Source organism: Nelumbo nucifera, chromosome 1, assembly GCF_055504915.1.
Source record: "Nelumbo nucifera cultivar China Antique chromosome 1, China Antique-T2T, whole genome shotgun sequence".
Lineage (NCBI taxonomy): Eukaryota > Viridiplantae > Streptophyta > Magnoliopsida > Proteales > Nelumbonaceae > Nelumbo > Nelumbo nucifera.
In genome coordinates, this window is record NC_142649.1 from 191,963,174 (window position 1) to 191,976,287 (window position 13,114).

The 13,114-nt window shown below is 37.2% G+C and overlaps 1 protein-coding gene across 3 annotated transcripts in view; it reads left to right on the forward strand.

Annotated features, from left to right (window-relative positions):
- Positions 1 to 13,114, forward strand: part of LOC104611840 (uncharacterized) — a 65,143-nt gene that overhangs the window by 267 nt on the left and 51,762 nt on the right. For 2 of the 3 annotated variants that reach the window (XM_019200168.2, XM_088895707.1), the window contains exons 2-9: positions 31 to 305; positions 802 to 1,148; positions 1,320 to 1,437; positions 1,593 to 1,716; positions 1,810 to 1,890; positions 2,142 to 2,361; positions 12,348 to 12,417; positions 12,507 to 12,563. In XM_019200168.2, the coding sequence (XP_019055713.1) occupies positions 31 to 305; positions 802 to 1,148; positions 1,320 to 1,437; positions 1,593 to 1,716; positions 1,810 to 1,890; positions 2,142 to 2,361; positions 12,348 to 12,417; positions 12,507 to 12,563 (1,292 nt within the window). The remainder of the gene's footprint in view (positions 1 to 30; positions 306 to 801; positions 1,149 to 1,319; positions 1,438 to 1,592; positions 1,717 to 1,809; positions 1,891 to 2,141; positions 2,362 to 12,347; positions 12,418 to 12,506; positions 12,564 to 13,114) is intronic. The other variant, XM_088895708.1, reaches the window with a different exon arrangement.

Here is a 13,114-nt window from a genome sequence, read left to right on the forward strand (position 1 = left end):
TATAGTTTATTTTTTAATTTTTTTTTTCAGTGGAGCTTGAAGAGCAGCAGGAGAAGCTCCGAAGAGTCGTAGACGAGTGGCGTTGTCGAAGCCACGACCTATTGAAGAATCTTTACGAGGATCCGTATGGGTCATCTTCTTTCTCTGATGCGTATAGCTCGAATTCCGCTCCTATTTGTGTACACGCAGAGCCATCGGAGCATTCTGATATTTCAACACTAATTGAATTGGAGAATGTTTTAGTTTCCAAGTTTGTGACTGTGCTTTCATACGATTGCATCGAAATCTCAAAGCTTACTGAATATGTACGTCTCTGGTTGCTATGTTTTACATCTATTAATTTATCGTTACATTTCCCCTCGTGACAAGTTTGTTATTTGTGTTGTTTCCATTTGCTGATTTAACGTTGGTTGTTGAATCAATAAGTTAGTAGTTCTTTTACCATTGCTGTATTTGGATGTGTTTTAGAGCTGAACTTGAGTACTGCCATTTGCTCATTTTTCTGTGTTTTGGATATTTTTATATAATATTTCCAAAATTTGGATTTTCAATTTGGTAACCATTCCGTGGTTCAGTCATGGAGCGTCTGAATTTTACATGGCTATTTGCGACAAAATGATGCTTTTCATTTAGTTTGGTTGGATAATGCTGTAGATATAACTAAGATTGTTCTAGATTAGAAACCAATAAAGAGGTATAGAATAGATGAGATAAAGTGGCTAAGATGATGTTTTTTTACTTGTTCATTTGGATGCATATGACTTGGTTATTGAATTGTAATGGATTCGTTGCTTCTTATAGGCCAGAAGAAACATTTACAGACAGCTGTCTCTGTTTGGTCATGGATCTAGTTCACAAGTTCTCTTGGAAGGAGAACCACAGAAGACTTTTGGTCGCTCACTGTCATTATTCATGGATTTGTCTGAGGTTACGTCTCGGATGAGTGCTGTGCTTTGCAATTTACTTCAGCAACTAGATTCCATTTATTCTTTGCAAGACAAGAATGGCACACCATGCAAGTCTTTCAAGAATGCTACATTTACAACTGCATTTAGTTCTTTCTCTGATGGCCTAGCCATGTTTCTTATTTTGGATGAAATTTTGATACACAATGGCCGTATAAAGAGTTATTTGTCTCTTTTTGCAAGGTATTAATTTTAGCTTTCAATTAGAAATTTCAAGTAATATTGTCTAAACCTATTATCTGAATGTCTGCTGTATAGTACTATAGTTTACTCGTTTTCAGTTGGTTTTCTGACTTCACAATATTGGGATTTGGTATTTGATTATGTTTGTTTTTATATGGCATTCTTTTATAGGATGTTGAATAAGATGAAATTTGAACCTGATGATTTTGGCATTGCACTTGGGGATCTAGATAATTTAGATCAAGTGGCCAGTCGCTTAGAGAAGCTTTTGGATGGTGGTTTTTTCCGGGTAAGAGATGTGGCTCTTATGTGGCATGTCTGAAGCTGGTAGATAAATGTTTTTCTTCCATTTTTATGAATAATTTTCTACGAAAAATAAATCTAATGGTTTATGTTCACAACTGCAAATGTAAGGAGCTTGAGCAATTCTGCCATTTTCCCCAGCATTTATTGCAGGAGAATCCTTCATGGGTTGACGTGTTGCAGAAGGTCAGGCAAAACAGAAAGTTTCTTGATGCATGCACCTCTTTCATTCACAATGGCTTGTCTGAAATACTTTCACGATTAGGTAAGCCTTAAATTCCTTCACTATTCTTTTATATGAAAAGTCATAGTTGTATTTTTCTTCCATTCCAAAATTGTTACACTTTTTTAAAAGTAGATACATGGAAGGAATCTCTGTTGGATCGAAGGAAGATATTGTGTCATACAGCCTTGTTTCTATTTGAAGTTTATGCTGCTGGTATGCTGTTTACACCGCATTATCCAGTCACCAACTTGTCCTCTCCACTGTCCATTTAGCATTTTTTTTTCTTTGGAGGCATGGGAGAAAGTCTCAAGAAACAGCAAATAATGTTTATTTTTTTGATAAGTAGAAATAACAAATAATGTTCTTCCTTATTTTTTATTTCTACTTATCAAAAAATGTTCTTCCAAATTTTCAAAAAACAAATAATGTTCTTCCTGTGATGATTGCTTTGCATATTACATCAGCTGAGATGCCAGATAAAAGACTGGGAAAGGTCATAGCACAGATGCTTCAGGTGGTCCCAGTAATATATTGTGAAGGTGGTGGTAGATTCATGCTTTTGGACTTACTAAGAAATCAATTTCCTCCTTCACTATCCTCATGGTACACTTTGAGGGATGCTGCTATGGAAAGTGGTACTACAAAGAACAATTATCTAATACATCTAAATGATATGCATTCTAGGTAAGCCGATGGTTTCTCTACCACTTGTCTCATTTGATGCCCAATTTACACATATCTTACATTTATTAATTTATTTTTTTTTGGAAAAAGCAATGTATTATTTGAAAAACAGCAAAGAACAGTTGAAGCTTAGCATGCCACAGATTGAGCCCTGATCCAAAACCCAAGACCTAACAAAAAAAAAAAAAGGGAAGAAGAAAAGCCTCACGTATATTCCAAACATATTCTTCCCTGAAATAAAATTATAATCTGTTGTTACATTGCTTACAACATCGTCAACAGCAACCCAAGAACAAATTCTCCCTACCACTTTCTTTATAATCTCCTCTTCTATGCAATCCAGAATTCTAACTAACCAGCACACTATAACGTAGATGAGTTAGTCAGAGTAAACACTAGAAGAAGAAACAAGAGCAGAAAATCAAAATTCTCAATAGTAGACGATTAAATAGAATGGAAGAAAAAAATCTTCACATTTTTATTGCTGAACTGGAATTGAAAACACTAAAACAAGAACAGTGCTTAGGAGCTTTTATACTCTCCTAAATCCTATAAAACATCAATATTGACTACCTAAACTACCCTTTACTGTTAGATGCTTTTAAAACTAAAAGATATCAAACACTAACAATTAGACTTCCCAAAATACCCTTTTATTGAAGAAACAAGGAAAAGAGACAAAATTGACCTCTCTTTCCTTAGACCAAAGACTCAAATACAACTCACTAATGCCTAAACCAAAATTAATGAAACTTTAAAGTTTCTAGACTGGGGAGTTAAATAGTTGGGTCCACTCGCCAAATGTTTGACTTTGACCATTGACCAAATTTCAATAGTCAATGGAATCAAGCGACTTTATTGTGCCCCGATGAAGGCCTTCCCCAGATGTGATCTTTCTGAAAATTTGTGTGTTCCTTCTAGCCTCTAAGAACTCTAATGTACCATATTTTCAGCTCATTCCAATGGTGGATCAAGAGAAATTTTCTGTACAAATACTGCTCAGAAGTTGGGCTTTTTCTCTGAATGGTCTTCTATTTTTTCTTCTAATCTTCTTCTTCTAGGATTTGGTTAAAGCTTGCCAAAATCCATCTCTAACATCTTCCCTTCCAAGTTTTCTTTCAAAAACTTGATTGTTTCTTTCAATCCACACTGATCAAATGACTGCAAATCAGTGATTTAAAAGGCGCGCCTAGGCGCACAGGTGAGGTGCATTTTAGGGTAGGCGCCTCGCCCAGGTCCTAGGCGCAGCCCATTCAAAAGGCGCACGCCTGGTGCGCCTTAGCCCAGGCATGCGCCTTTTGAAAATATGACGCTTTTTCCTTTTTTTGAGTCTAGCGGCTGGGCCGGGGGCTCCACCCCCGGAGCCCCATGCCACGCCCCTTGAGGCCAGCCCAAACAAGTCCATGTTAGGGTCTTAAATTCTGAGTTTTCACACAAAAAATAATGATTTTGTAGTTTTAATTGCTTTTAAGAAGATATTTTATTAGGATGAATGAATGGGCAGCATTACCAAATAGGGGGTTCTCAAAAAACTCAGAATTTAAGACCCTAACATGGACTTGTTTGGGCTTGCCTCGAGGGGCGTGGCACAAAGGCGGCTCGTAGAATTAGGAATGTAATATGCCACATTAGCTACTTGATTTAATTGAGAAAAAAGAGATTGTGGGTTTTATATGCTTGAAAATGTTTTATATGTTTGATTTCATTTTTAAATTCTCATTTGAATATGCTTTACATATTATGTTTATGTATTTGAATTTTAGATAATAGGTTTTTTAAAACATTTATTTTAAAATTTAAGTTTATATTTTTATTAATATTATGTTTTATAATTTTTTGTTTTTTTTTTGAATATTTGGCATTTTTTTATTTTTATTTTTTAAATTGTGCGCCTTGCGCCTCAGGCGCAAAATGGCCCTTGCGCCTTTCGCTTTTAAACACTGATGGTATCATATACCAAATCAGCCTTCCCCTTCTATTGGTATCATATACCAAACACTGATGGTATCATGTTCCTTGTGGCTCTTGGGAGGGTCCAGGATAGGCTCAAAGAATCATAGTCCAGAGCTTAAAAATATGATTGCACGGTCCACAAAGAGGTTGTCTGCAGTTTACAGTTAACAATTGCAAAAAAAAAAAAAAACTTGTATCTGGAATGATCATGCCCCCACTACTTAACTTATCCCTACTTGGGCATTTTCTTAAAGCAGCAGTCCAGACCATGAGTGCTGGAGTTTCCCAAACAACTCCATATGGAAATAAAATCCTACTTGGTGGATTCAGATTATTTGCAAAATATTGAACATAGAAATTTCTATTGTTTTCTCATCTCCAAAATTTGCAGTCATTAGAATCAAAGTTTAGGATCTTTTTTTTTTCTTGCAACTTGAGAGAGATTTTCTTCTTTATCCACCTCTTAGTCCTGAATATTTCTATTGAACCTTGGTAACCAAGCTAAATTATTATCAATTACTTAAAAATATAGAGCAACTGTTGCATCCTTATTTTTAGCAACTGAAAAAAGATTCGGGAAAAGATCTGAGAGAGGGTTATTATCAAATCATCATTTCTCTATTGTTCACCTTGTAAGATATAACCTTAAATAAAAGAAGTGAAGAAGTTCTCAATTTCAATCCATACAGAGCGCCCATGTGAGTAATTTACCTGACCAGGGTCCCAATTGCTGATCTATCTCCAAAATTTGTTTCATTAATTTGTCTCCACTAGCTATTGATTTCTTCACTATATCACCAATGCTACTTGTCCAATGAGCTCTATTAATGACTTTTGTTTCTTGATGCGGTGATGCCTAAACATTCTACCTCCCTCAGAGATCACTCGACAAGGTGGAATTTGTGCTTTTCCCTCTACCCTCTGCAGAGGAATTCCCCCTGGATTCTTTCTAACTTCTTGGCCACCTTTGTTGGAATTGGGAAAATGATGCAGGAGCTGAAGAATCAAATTTGGAATTTTCTGATTTTTTTTTTTGTATTTCTGTATTTTTGGATAGTAGGCATATTTTTGCCATTTTGTCCATTTCCATGTGGGTCTAGCCCATGGTATCTTGCTTTTTTAGTTTAGTAGGGCTTATCTTTTAATTTTCAGTTTATTTGCATTATTAAGTGGAAATTTATTGTGTTTTTCAATGCATAAGACAAGGAGTGGTGTTTTGGGAATTATGATGAACAGTATTCAGGGCCACACAAGTTACTCTATAAATAAATGTGTTCTCTTCCTTTGAAGCTATTAAGATTTCTTTAGAGCTCTTTGTAAGTTCTCTGTATGGAGTGATTCCTACAAACCTTAGAGTGATTCTAGGTCCCTTGGAGAGATTCCTTGGGGTTCTTCTCTTTCTCTACCCTCTCTCCCTTCTCTCTATATTTCTCAGTCTTGGATTAAAACTCATTTGTGATAACCTGCCAAGTGCCAAGATCTACAAATATATATTGAGGGCTGGAGCAGGGGTGATTCTATCTTGTGTTAGATTATTATAGCCTTCTGCATAAAAAAAAAGTTAAAGAAATAGACGGACAAATTTGACTGTACTTTTTTTATCAATGAAAGCCTTCTACCCTTTGGATAAATACTTCGATTTCCATGAGTACAACCCTTTTTAAAATTCTCCACAATGGGGCCCCAATGGAATTTGAAGTGCACTTGCCCCATAAAGGTAAGCTTAAGTATTTGATGCGGAGAATGGCTCCTTACATTCTAGTGATCTCACCATTTCTCCACTTCCTCAGCCAATCAAGATAATATAACTCAGAAATTCATTATTAGCTTTGATCCCTCTTCGAACCATCGTAACAATCATATTAAACTCTTTAGTTGTTCATAGGTGGTCTCCAGGAAAGATAAAATATCATCTGCAATACCTTACATATTTCCTAACATTTCTATGACAATTTCCATTTCCACGAGTACTGACATGAAATATTACTGGAATATACATATTCCCTAGTAAAAACGACTGGTGCTATATGGAGTACAGAAGAACATCACTGAATTTTATTAATTAGAAAGTACCCAACTAAGGAGGCTAGCCTTGGATAACCTCCAAAAAAGGGAAAATCTTAACCAGTTTGGTCCTAGTACAATTGATCCCTTGATACCCCTTGTTTTGCTAGTTCATCTCTGCCAACCCATTGGCAGCCCTTGGAATCCATTTCACTTGTGCCCGCAGGTCTTCAATAATTCTTTTTAACTCTCTGAAGACATATGTATATCTCTAGTCTACCTTCTACTCATCCTTTAACCACACAATGACTGTTCTTTAATCACCTTCAACTTCTACCTCCTTCAAGTTCAAAGCTTTTAGAATTTAGCCTCCTTAGACATGTGAGTGCTGCCCAAGTCTTTGCCTGGATTGAGTTTCCTGTTCACAAAGGACCTCTGGAGCAATAGTATTATCACCTACCTAATGGAGATAATTACCACTTTGAGCAATAGCCTTTGGATAAGGCTTAGAGATGATGAATGGGGATGATTACCACTTTGAGGTAGCTCCAAAGTTTAAAATGTCGATGTCGATGGAAATGTCGCTTACCAAAATATAGGACATGTCGGAAACGTCGAGGGGAAATATTGTAAAAATTAGAGACATTGTGGAAATATGTGGAAATATGCAAAGATATTTTGTAAAATGATAAAAAAAGCATTAATACATATTTCTAGACTATCCCAACCATTATATAAAGCTAAGAAACTAAGATCAATAACAAATTAGTAAATGACAATTTACTGATTTATTATGCATTTTGATGTTTTTACAAGGTTATCTGATATTTTCTTTTCTTATTTTTAGTTCTGATTTATTATAAATTCTAATATATTTATTTCACACTAGTAAATAGAAATACATTTATTCTGATTTTTAAATATTAAAGTTATAATACATTATGTTTTATTATAAATTTAATAAACTGATTCTCCTTTTTGTAGTATTAAGATTATGATAAATTCTGATTTCTTATAAAACTTAATGAATTTATTATGATTTTTAATACTAAATTTATAATAAATTATGATTTAGTATAAAATTTATTAAATTTATTCTGATTTTTTATATTAAATGTAGAATATGGTTTATTATAAAATTTAATAAACATTTTCTGATTTTAATAAATATTTTAAAAAATACTAACTAGTTAATATTTTATGTTTTATATTATAAAGTAATTAATTTATTCTTGTTTTTATATTTTGTTAATTCTTTTTATAAATATTTTATTTGAAATATTAATGGAATAATCTATATTAGTATACTGTATTATATTAATATAATATACTAATATATTATATTTTTAATGTACATTAGTCGACATAATAGGAAAAAGTGTATCTTTTTTAGTTATTTGGACCGATTTGGTCGACATTTCCGAAATATAGGAAATGTCGACCGACATAATGTAATTTTTATATTACCATCCATTTTCATGTCAGTGAGCCTCGACATCGACATATGTCGGGCGACATTAGCGACATTTGGTGACATTTGAAACCATGGGTAGCTCAAAAGTTTTCTTGGATGTCAACTTTTTTTGTTTTTTTTGGATCAGTAAGCATGAATTTTATTTAACTTTTAGATTAGAAATAGTTTATACAACTTAGTGATGGGAATGATGATCCCATTTGAACCCTCTTTTCTGTCCCTCATTACAGTGCAGCCCAAAATAGTTGCTGTCTCAATGCCCCTTGTTTTGCTAGATAATCAACTAACCCGTTTGCACTCCTTTGGGCCCATTTGAATTCAGCCTCAACCTCCTTTGCAATCTTTTCCACTTCCTTAATCACATGTTTAAACGTCCATGGAGTATGACCACTATTTGTAGCCTAGGAAATGACTACTTTTGAGTCCCCTTCCATTTCAATATGCATGTATCCTATCTGTTTAGCTAGCTTCAAACCTTGTAGTAATGCCAAGAGTTCAGCCTTCAACGAATTCCCTGTTTCAATCGGTCTTGAGAACATGACCAATATCCTCCTCTCAGATTTTTTGAGTACTCCTATGCCTAATAGTCTCGGGTTTCCAATGGAGCTCCCGTCAAAGTTCACTTTCACTTTATTACCTTCTGGTGGTTTCCACTCAAGTCTTGTCTCTCACTCTTGATGACTGTGCTACTTCAGACCAATTTCTTAGAATGTCTATGATTGAGAAGACTTGAAAGCTTTCTAAGGTTTTCACCCAATGAGCTACTTTCACCTTGATGCTATCAATCACTTCCTTTACTGTTCTGATTTTTTCCAGGAATATCCTGTTATTCCATTCTTCCCACACCACCCAGCATATTGCTGCCTTTGTTGCTTTCCACATTGCCATTCCCTCTTTTCTTTCATTGTCTTAAGAAGTCACAGTTAAAGAGTCTTGCCATGTCTTGAGGGGGAACCCACCTGCAACCAAAGAGAATACAGAAGAAATCCCAAATTCAAAGCACAAAAGAACAGGATATCATTAAGTGAGGTAGAGTCTCATCACTTTCCTTACGTAGAGCACACATGAGGAGAAAGGCACATGTAAGGCCTGTTTCTCTGCAGCACACAAGTGTTTACCTTGCCAAGAAATAATTCCCAACAGAAGGCTTGAATCTTTGAGGGGATAGGCTTGCACCAGATTTCTTTCATGGGGAAATCCCTAGCTAGAGGGTGGGGGGAAGCAATTACTCTAAAGAAAGAAGAGCAAGAGAAGAGGCCATCTGAAGAACCTACCCAAATTCTAGAGTCTTTCAGTGACGAGTCCAAGTGAATTTGCCCCAAGAGGTCCAGTAACCGGATTAGAGATTCACACTCATTTTCCCTTAGTCCTCTTCTTAAGCCCAAGTTCCAATTCATGTTGTTTGGACACGGTGTTCCCAAAATGGATACAACTTCCCCCTTGAGGTTTGAAAGTGCAAAGAGATCAGGAAAGTGGTCTTTAAGTGGGGTTTCCCCTACCCAAAGGTCTTCTCAAAAACGAACTTTATTACCTTGTCCCACATCAAAGTGGATAGAATTGAGGAAAGTAGGGTAGATTTCGTGGATAGCTTTCCAAGGAGAAGCTGAAGTATTATGAGGGGCAAGTTTTGCATCTCAACCATTTCCATCGACCCCACGAATGCTCTCAAATCACTCTATGCCACAACGGATGGGACGCTGGAATCAGAGCTAGGATCACAAGCAATTCTCCTTGGAAAGCCATTCATGACCTGCTACCTTTTTTCATTCCTAATATCAGGTATGACTTGAATTCCGGTAATTCCATAAAATTTTGGGAACAAACCTAGGTGGGGAGCGCCCCTCTAAAGGATCAGTTTCCGTCTTTGTACGCTCTTTCTGATTTGAAAAATGAGCCGATCTTGTCTTTCACCACCCCGTCCTCTTCCACTTCTGGGATTGGGTGGAACTTGGGTCTAAGAAGGGATTTGAGGGATTCAGACTTCGACTGTATTTCGAGCTTTCTTGCAATTCTTGATAACGTTGTCTTAGACCCCACTAGGGCGGATTCTAGAATTTGGACACCTAACCCCAATGGCATTTTCTCTTGTGCTTCTTTCTTCAAAGTCTTAAGTCAGTCCACCAGTCCTACCCTATCCCCTTTTCCTGTTGGTGAGGTTTGGTGCAGAGCTATACCTCCTAGGGTTGGTAGTTTTTGTTGGGAAGCCTATCTGGAAAGAATCAACACTGGTGATCTACTCCAAAAGAAGAGACCCAATACTTGCTTGTCACCTCAGTGGTGTGTTCTGTGCAAAGCAGACGGGGAGACCGGTTTTCACCTAATGGTGTCGTGCCACTTCGCGAGGTCGTTGTGGGTTTGGGCTTTCTCCTTGTTTGGATGCAGCTGAAATCCCCCATCAGACATGCAAGGCCTTTTTGCCCCCTCCTTCTTCAGGTGGCAGTTAAAAAGGGGAAGGACAATGTGGAGAGGACTAAGCGCTGCAGTATGTTGGACACTGTGGGAAGAAAGGAACTCCAGGATATTCTTAGAAATTCAGAGAGGGACAACAGATTTGAGGACTATCATACAGTTTAGGGCGGTATAGTGGCTGAAATCTCTGGAAATATTCACAGATTACACTGTGGATGACATGTTGAAGAAGTGGGGTGAAATTGCAAGTTGCACGCAGACCAAGTCAGTAATGAGTGTGGCTTGGACCCCCCCACCTAGTGGATTCTTGAAATTAAACTTTGATGGATGCAGTAGGGGAAACCCAGGACAATCAGGGATCGGGGGTGTTTTTAGAGATGAAAATGGGGTCATCTCTGCTTTGTTCTCAGGCCCAATTGGAGTGGGTGACTCCCTTAGAGCCGAGATATGTGCAGTTATGGAAGGAGCCCGGAAAGCTAAGGAATTGAACATCAAAAAACTTATAATTGAAGGGGATTCAGAGGTGGTGATAGGGTGGCTGACCAAAGAACAAAATGATCTTTGGAAGTATAACAATGAGAAGAGGAAATTCAAATGGCTGGTGCGGGAGGTGGAAGTTAAGACATGTTGGATTAAGAGATCAGCTAATTCCCTAGCTGACGGTTTAGCAAAACAAGGGGCAGAAAGGGATTTCTTGTTTTGGGCTAACTTGTAATGTTAGTGTCCTTGTATCTTTGTATTTTCTTCTTTCCTTTCTTGAAGTTCTTTGTGACTCTTGGAAGATAAGTGTGTTTGTCTTCCACTTGTAAATTTTCTACTGATGAATTAATGAAAGTGTTATTGATAAAAAAAAAAAGGGAAATCTCCAAAGCCACTTACCTAGTAAGGCTATGTTCCTTAACATTAGGTTCCCGATTCCTAAACCCCCTAATTCCTTAGGTTTGGTAGACTAATCCCACTTGACCAAATGGTCCTTCCTTTCCTCTCTTGGATCCCAAAGGAAGTCTCTTATGCATTTCTCTAATCTCTTTGCTACCCTAGAAGGGATTTTGAAGGTTGAGAGGAAATAGGTGGGGAGGTTTGCCAGTGTGGCTCTAATCAAAATTATTCTTCCGCCCAACGAGATATAATTCTTCTTCCAAAGGGCTAATTTCCTCTCAAACCTTTCTAAGATTGGCTTCCAAAACCCAACTGACCTAGGGATTCCCCCTAAAGGTAGTCCTAGGTAATTAATTGGCCAGCTTCTTATCTCACACCCCAAGATCTCAGCAAATCTTAACAGTTCACCTTCCTCCAAGTTGACCCCTACAATACTACTTATGGTCCAATTTATCCTCAGCCTTGTCGCTCCCACAAAATTATTCAGTAATACCTTTAGATTTGTCACCACTTCCTCATTATTTCCTTCACAGAAAAAGATGGTGTCATTTGCGAATTGGAGATGGGTAACAACCATCTGATTTCTACCTACCCTCCAGCCTTTGATAAGGCCTTGGAATACTACTTTTGCCACCATTCTGCTTAGCATTTCTGCCACTAGGTTAAGCAGGAATGGGGAAAGGGGGTCTCCCTGCCTAATTCCTCTCTTAGCCGGGGAAAAGTCCTTAACTACACCATTGATTAGGGTTGAGTAATGAACTGAACTTAAGCACCCTTTGATCCAAGCTCTCCATCTAGCTCCAAAATCCAAACTTTCTAATGTTTTTAGGAGGACTTCCCAATTTACCAAGTCATAGGCTTTTTCTAGATCTATTTTACATACCAGCCCCTTTTCTCTACCCTTTCTTTTTCAACAACACATTCATTGGCCACCAGGATTTGATCCATAATCTATCTTCCTTCCACAAAAGCACCTTGCAAAGGAGAAATAATCGAGGGTAACACTTTTTTTTTAACCTTTTTGATAAGACCTTAGAAAGAATTTTGTAAGCCTCGATGAGGTTTATTGGTCTAAAATCTTTAGGAGTTTTGGCTTCCTTCTTCTTGGAGTTTTCTTGGATGTCAATTAAATTTAGCTTTTTGTTTATGTTAATAAATCATTTGGTTGATCTATTATAATTATTGGCACATTATGTGTAGATTTTGTTTGTTCTACTTTGTTATTTTCAATCATGATGTCCTTAAATTGATCCCTTATCTTATGTAGGGATTGGCAGCCAATTAAAGATGCACTGGCTTGCTGGGTTGTATCCTTCCAGTCTGTAATACATCCAATGGTAATACTTTTGCTTTTATTTTTTTTAGGGTCACCTATGCTCATTTTATTGATTTTGAATGTTTAATTATGTTCTTTTATGCATTTTAGACAGATCTGTCAAAGGTTGAAGTATGTCTTAGACTTCATTTCAAGAAGATTATTCAGGTAAGATGATAGAAGTTAAATTAGATGGTTGGTTATTTTTCTTTAATTGGTCAATTTTACCATTAAAATGGAAAAATTCTTGAAGGGCTCTGTAAGTGGTGTGGTAAGGCAAAGTGTGGTGGTCTCCTTGAAGGATAAAGAAAGGCTAGGGGTCTCGGGTAATAGAAGTAGGCAAGGATCTTCTATTGACAGAATTGTGTGTTTGTTATGGTCCACGCTCGTTTTTATTAGGGGAGGTCCCAAGGCCTTGGAGGAAAGGAGCCAAAAGGGATTTGACTCCTATTTGGAAAGGGGATCTTTGATCCGATATCGGTTGTTAGGAGGGCCTTGTTGGGGGTTCGCCACGTGTCACACGAGATATTTCTAGGACGAAGTTTCCTTTCGTTCGAGGATTTGCCTAGTGCACGTGTGCTACTTCCTTTCGCGGGTCCCCTCTGTTGACATGGTGTGGGTGACGTTAGAGCTAGTTTGACGTGTTGGCCTACTTGTTTCGTCATCGGCTGGTTGTTTAATCGCGAATAGTTTTGGCTTGTTGTAGATGCACGACGATT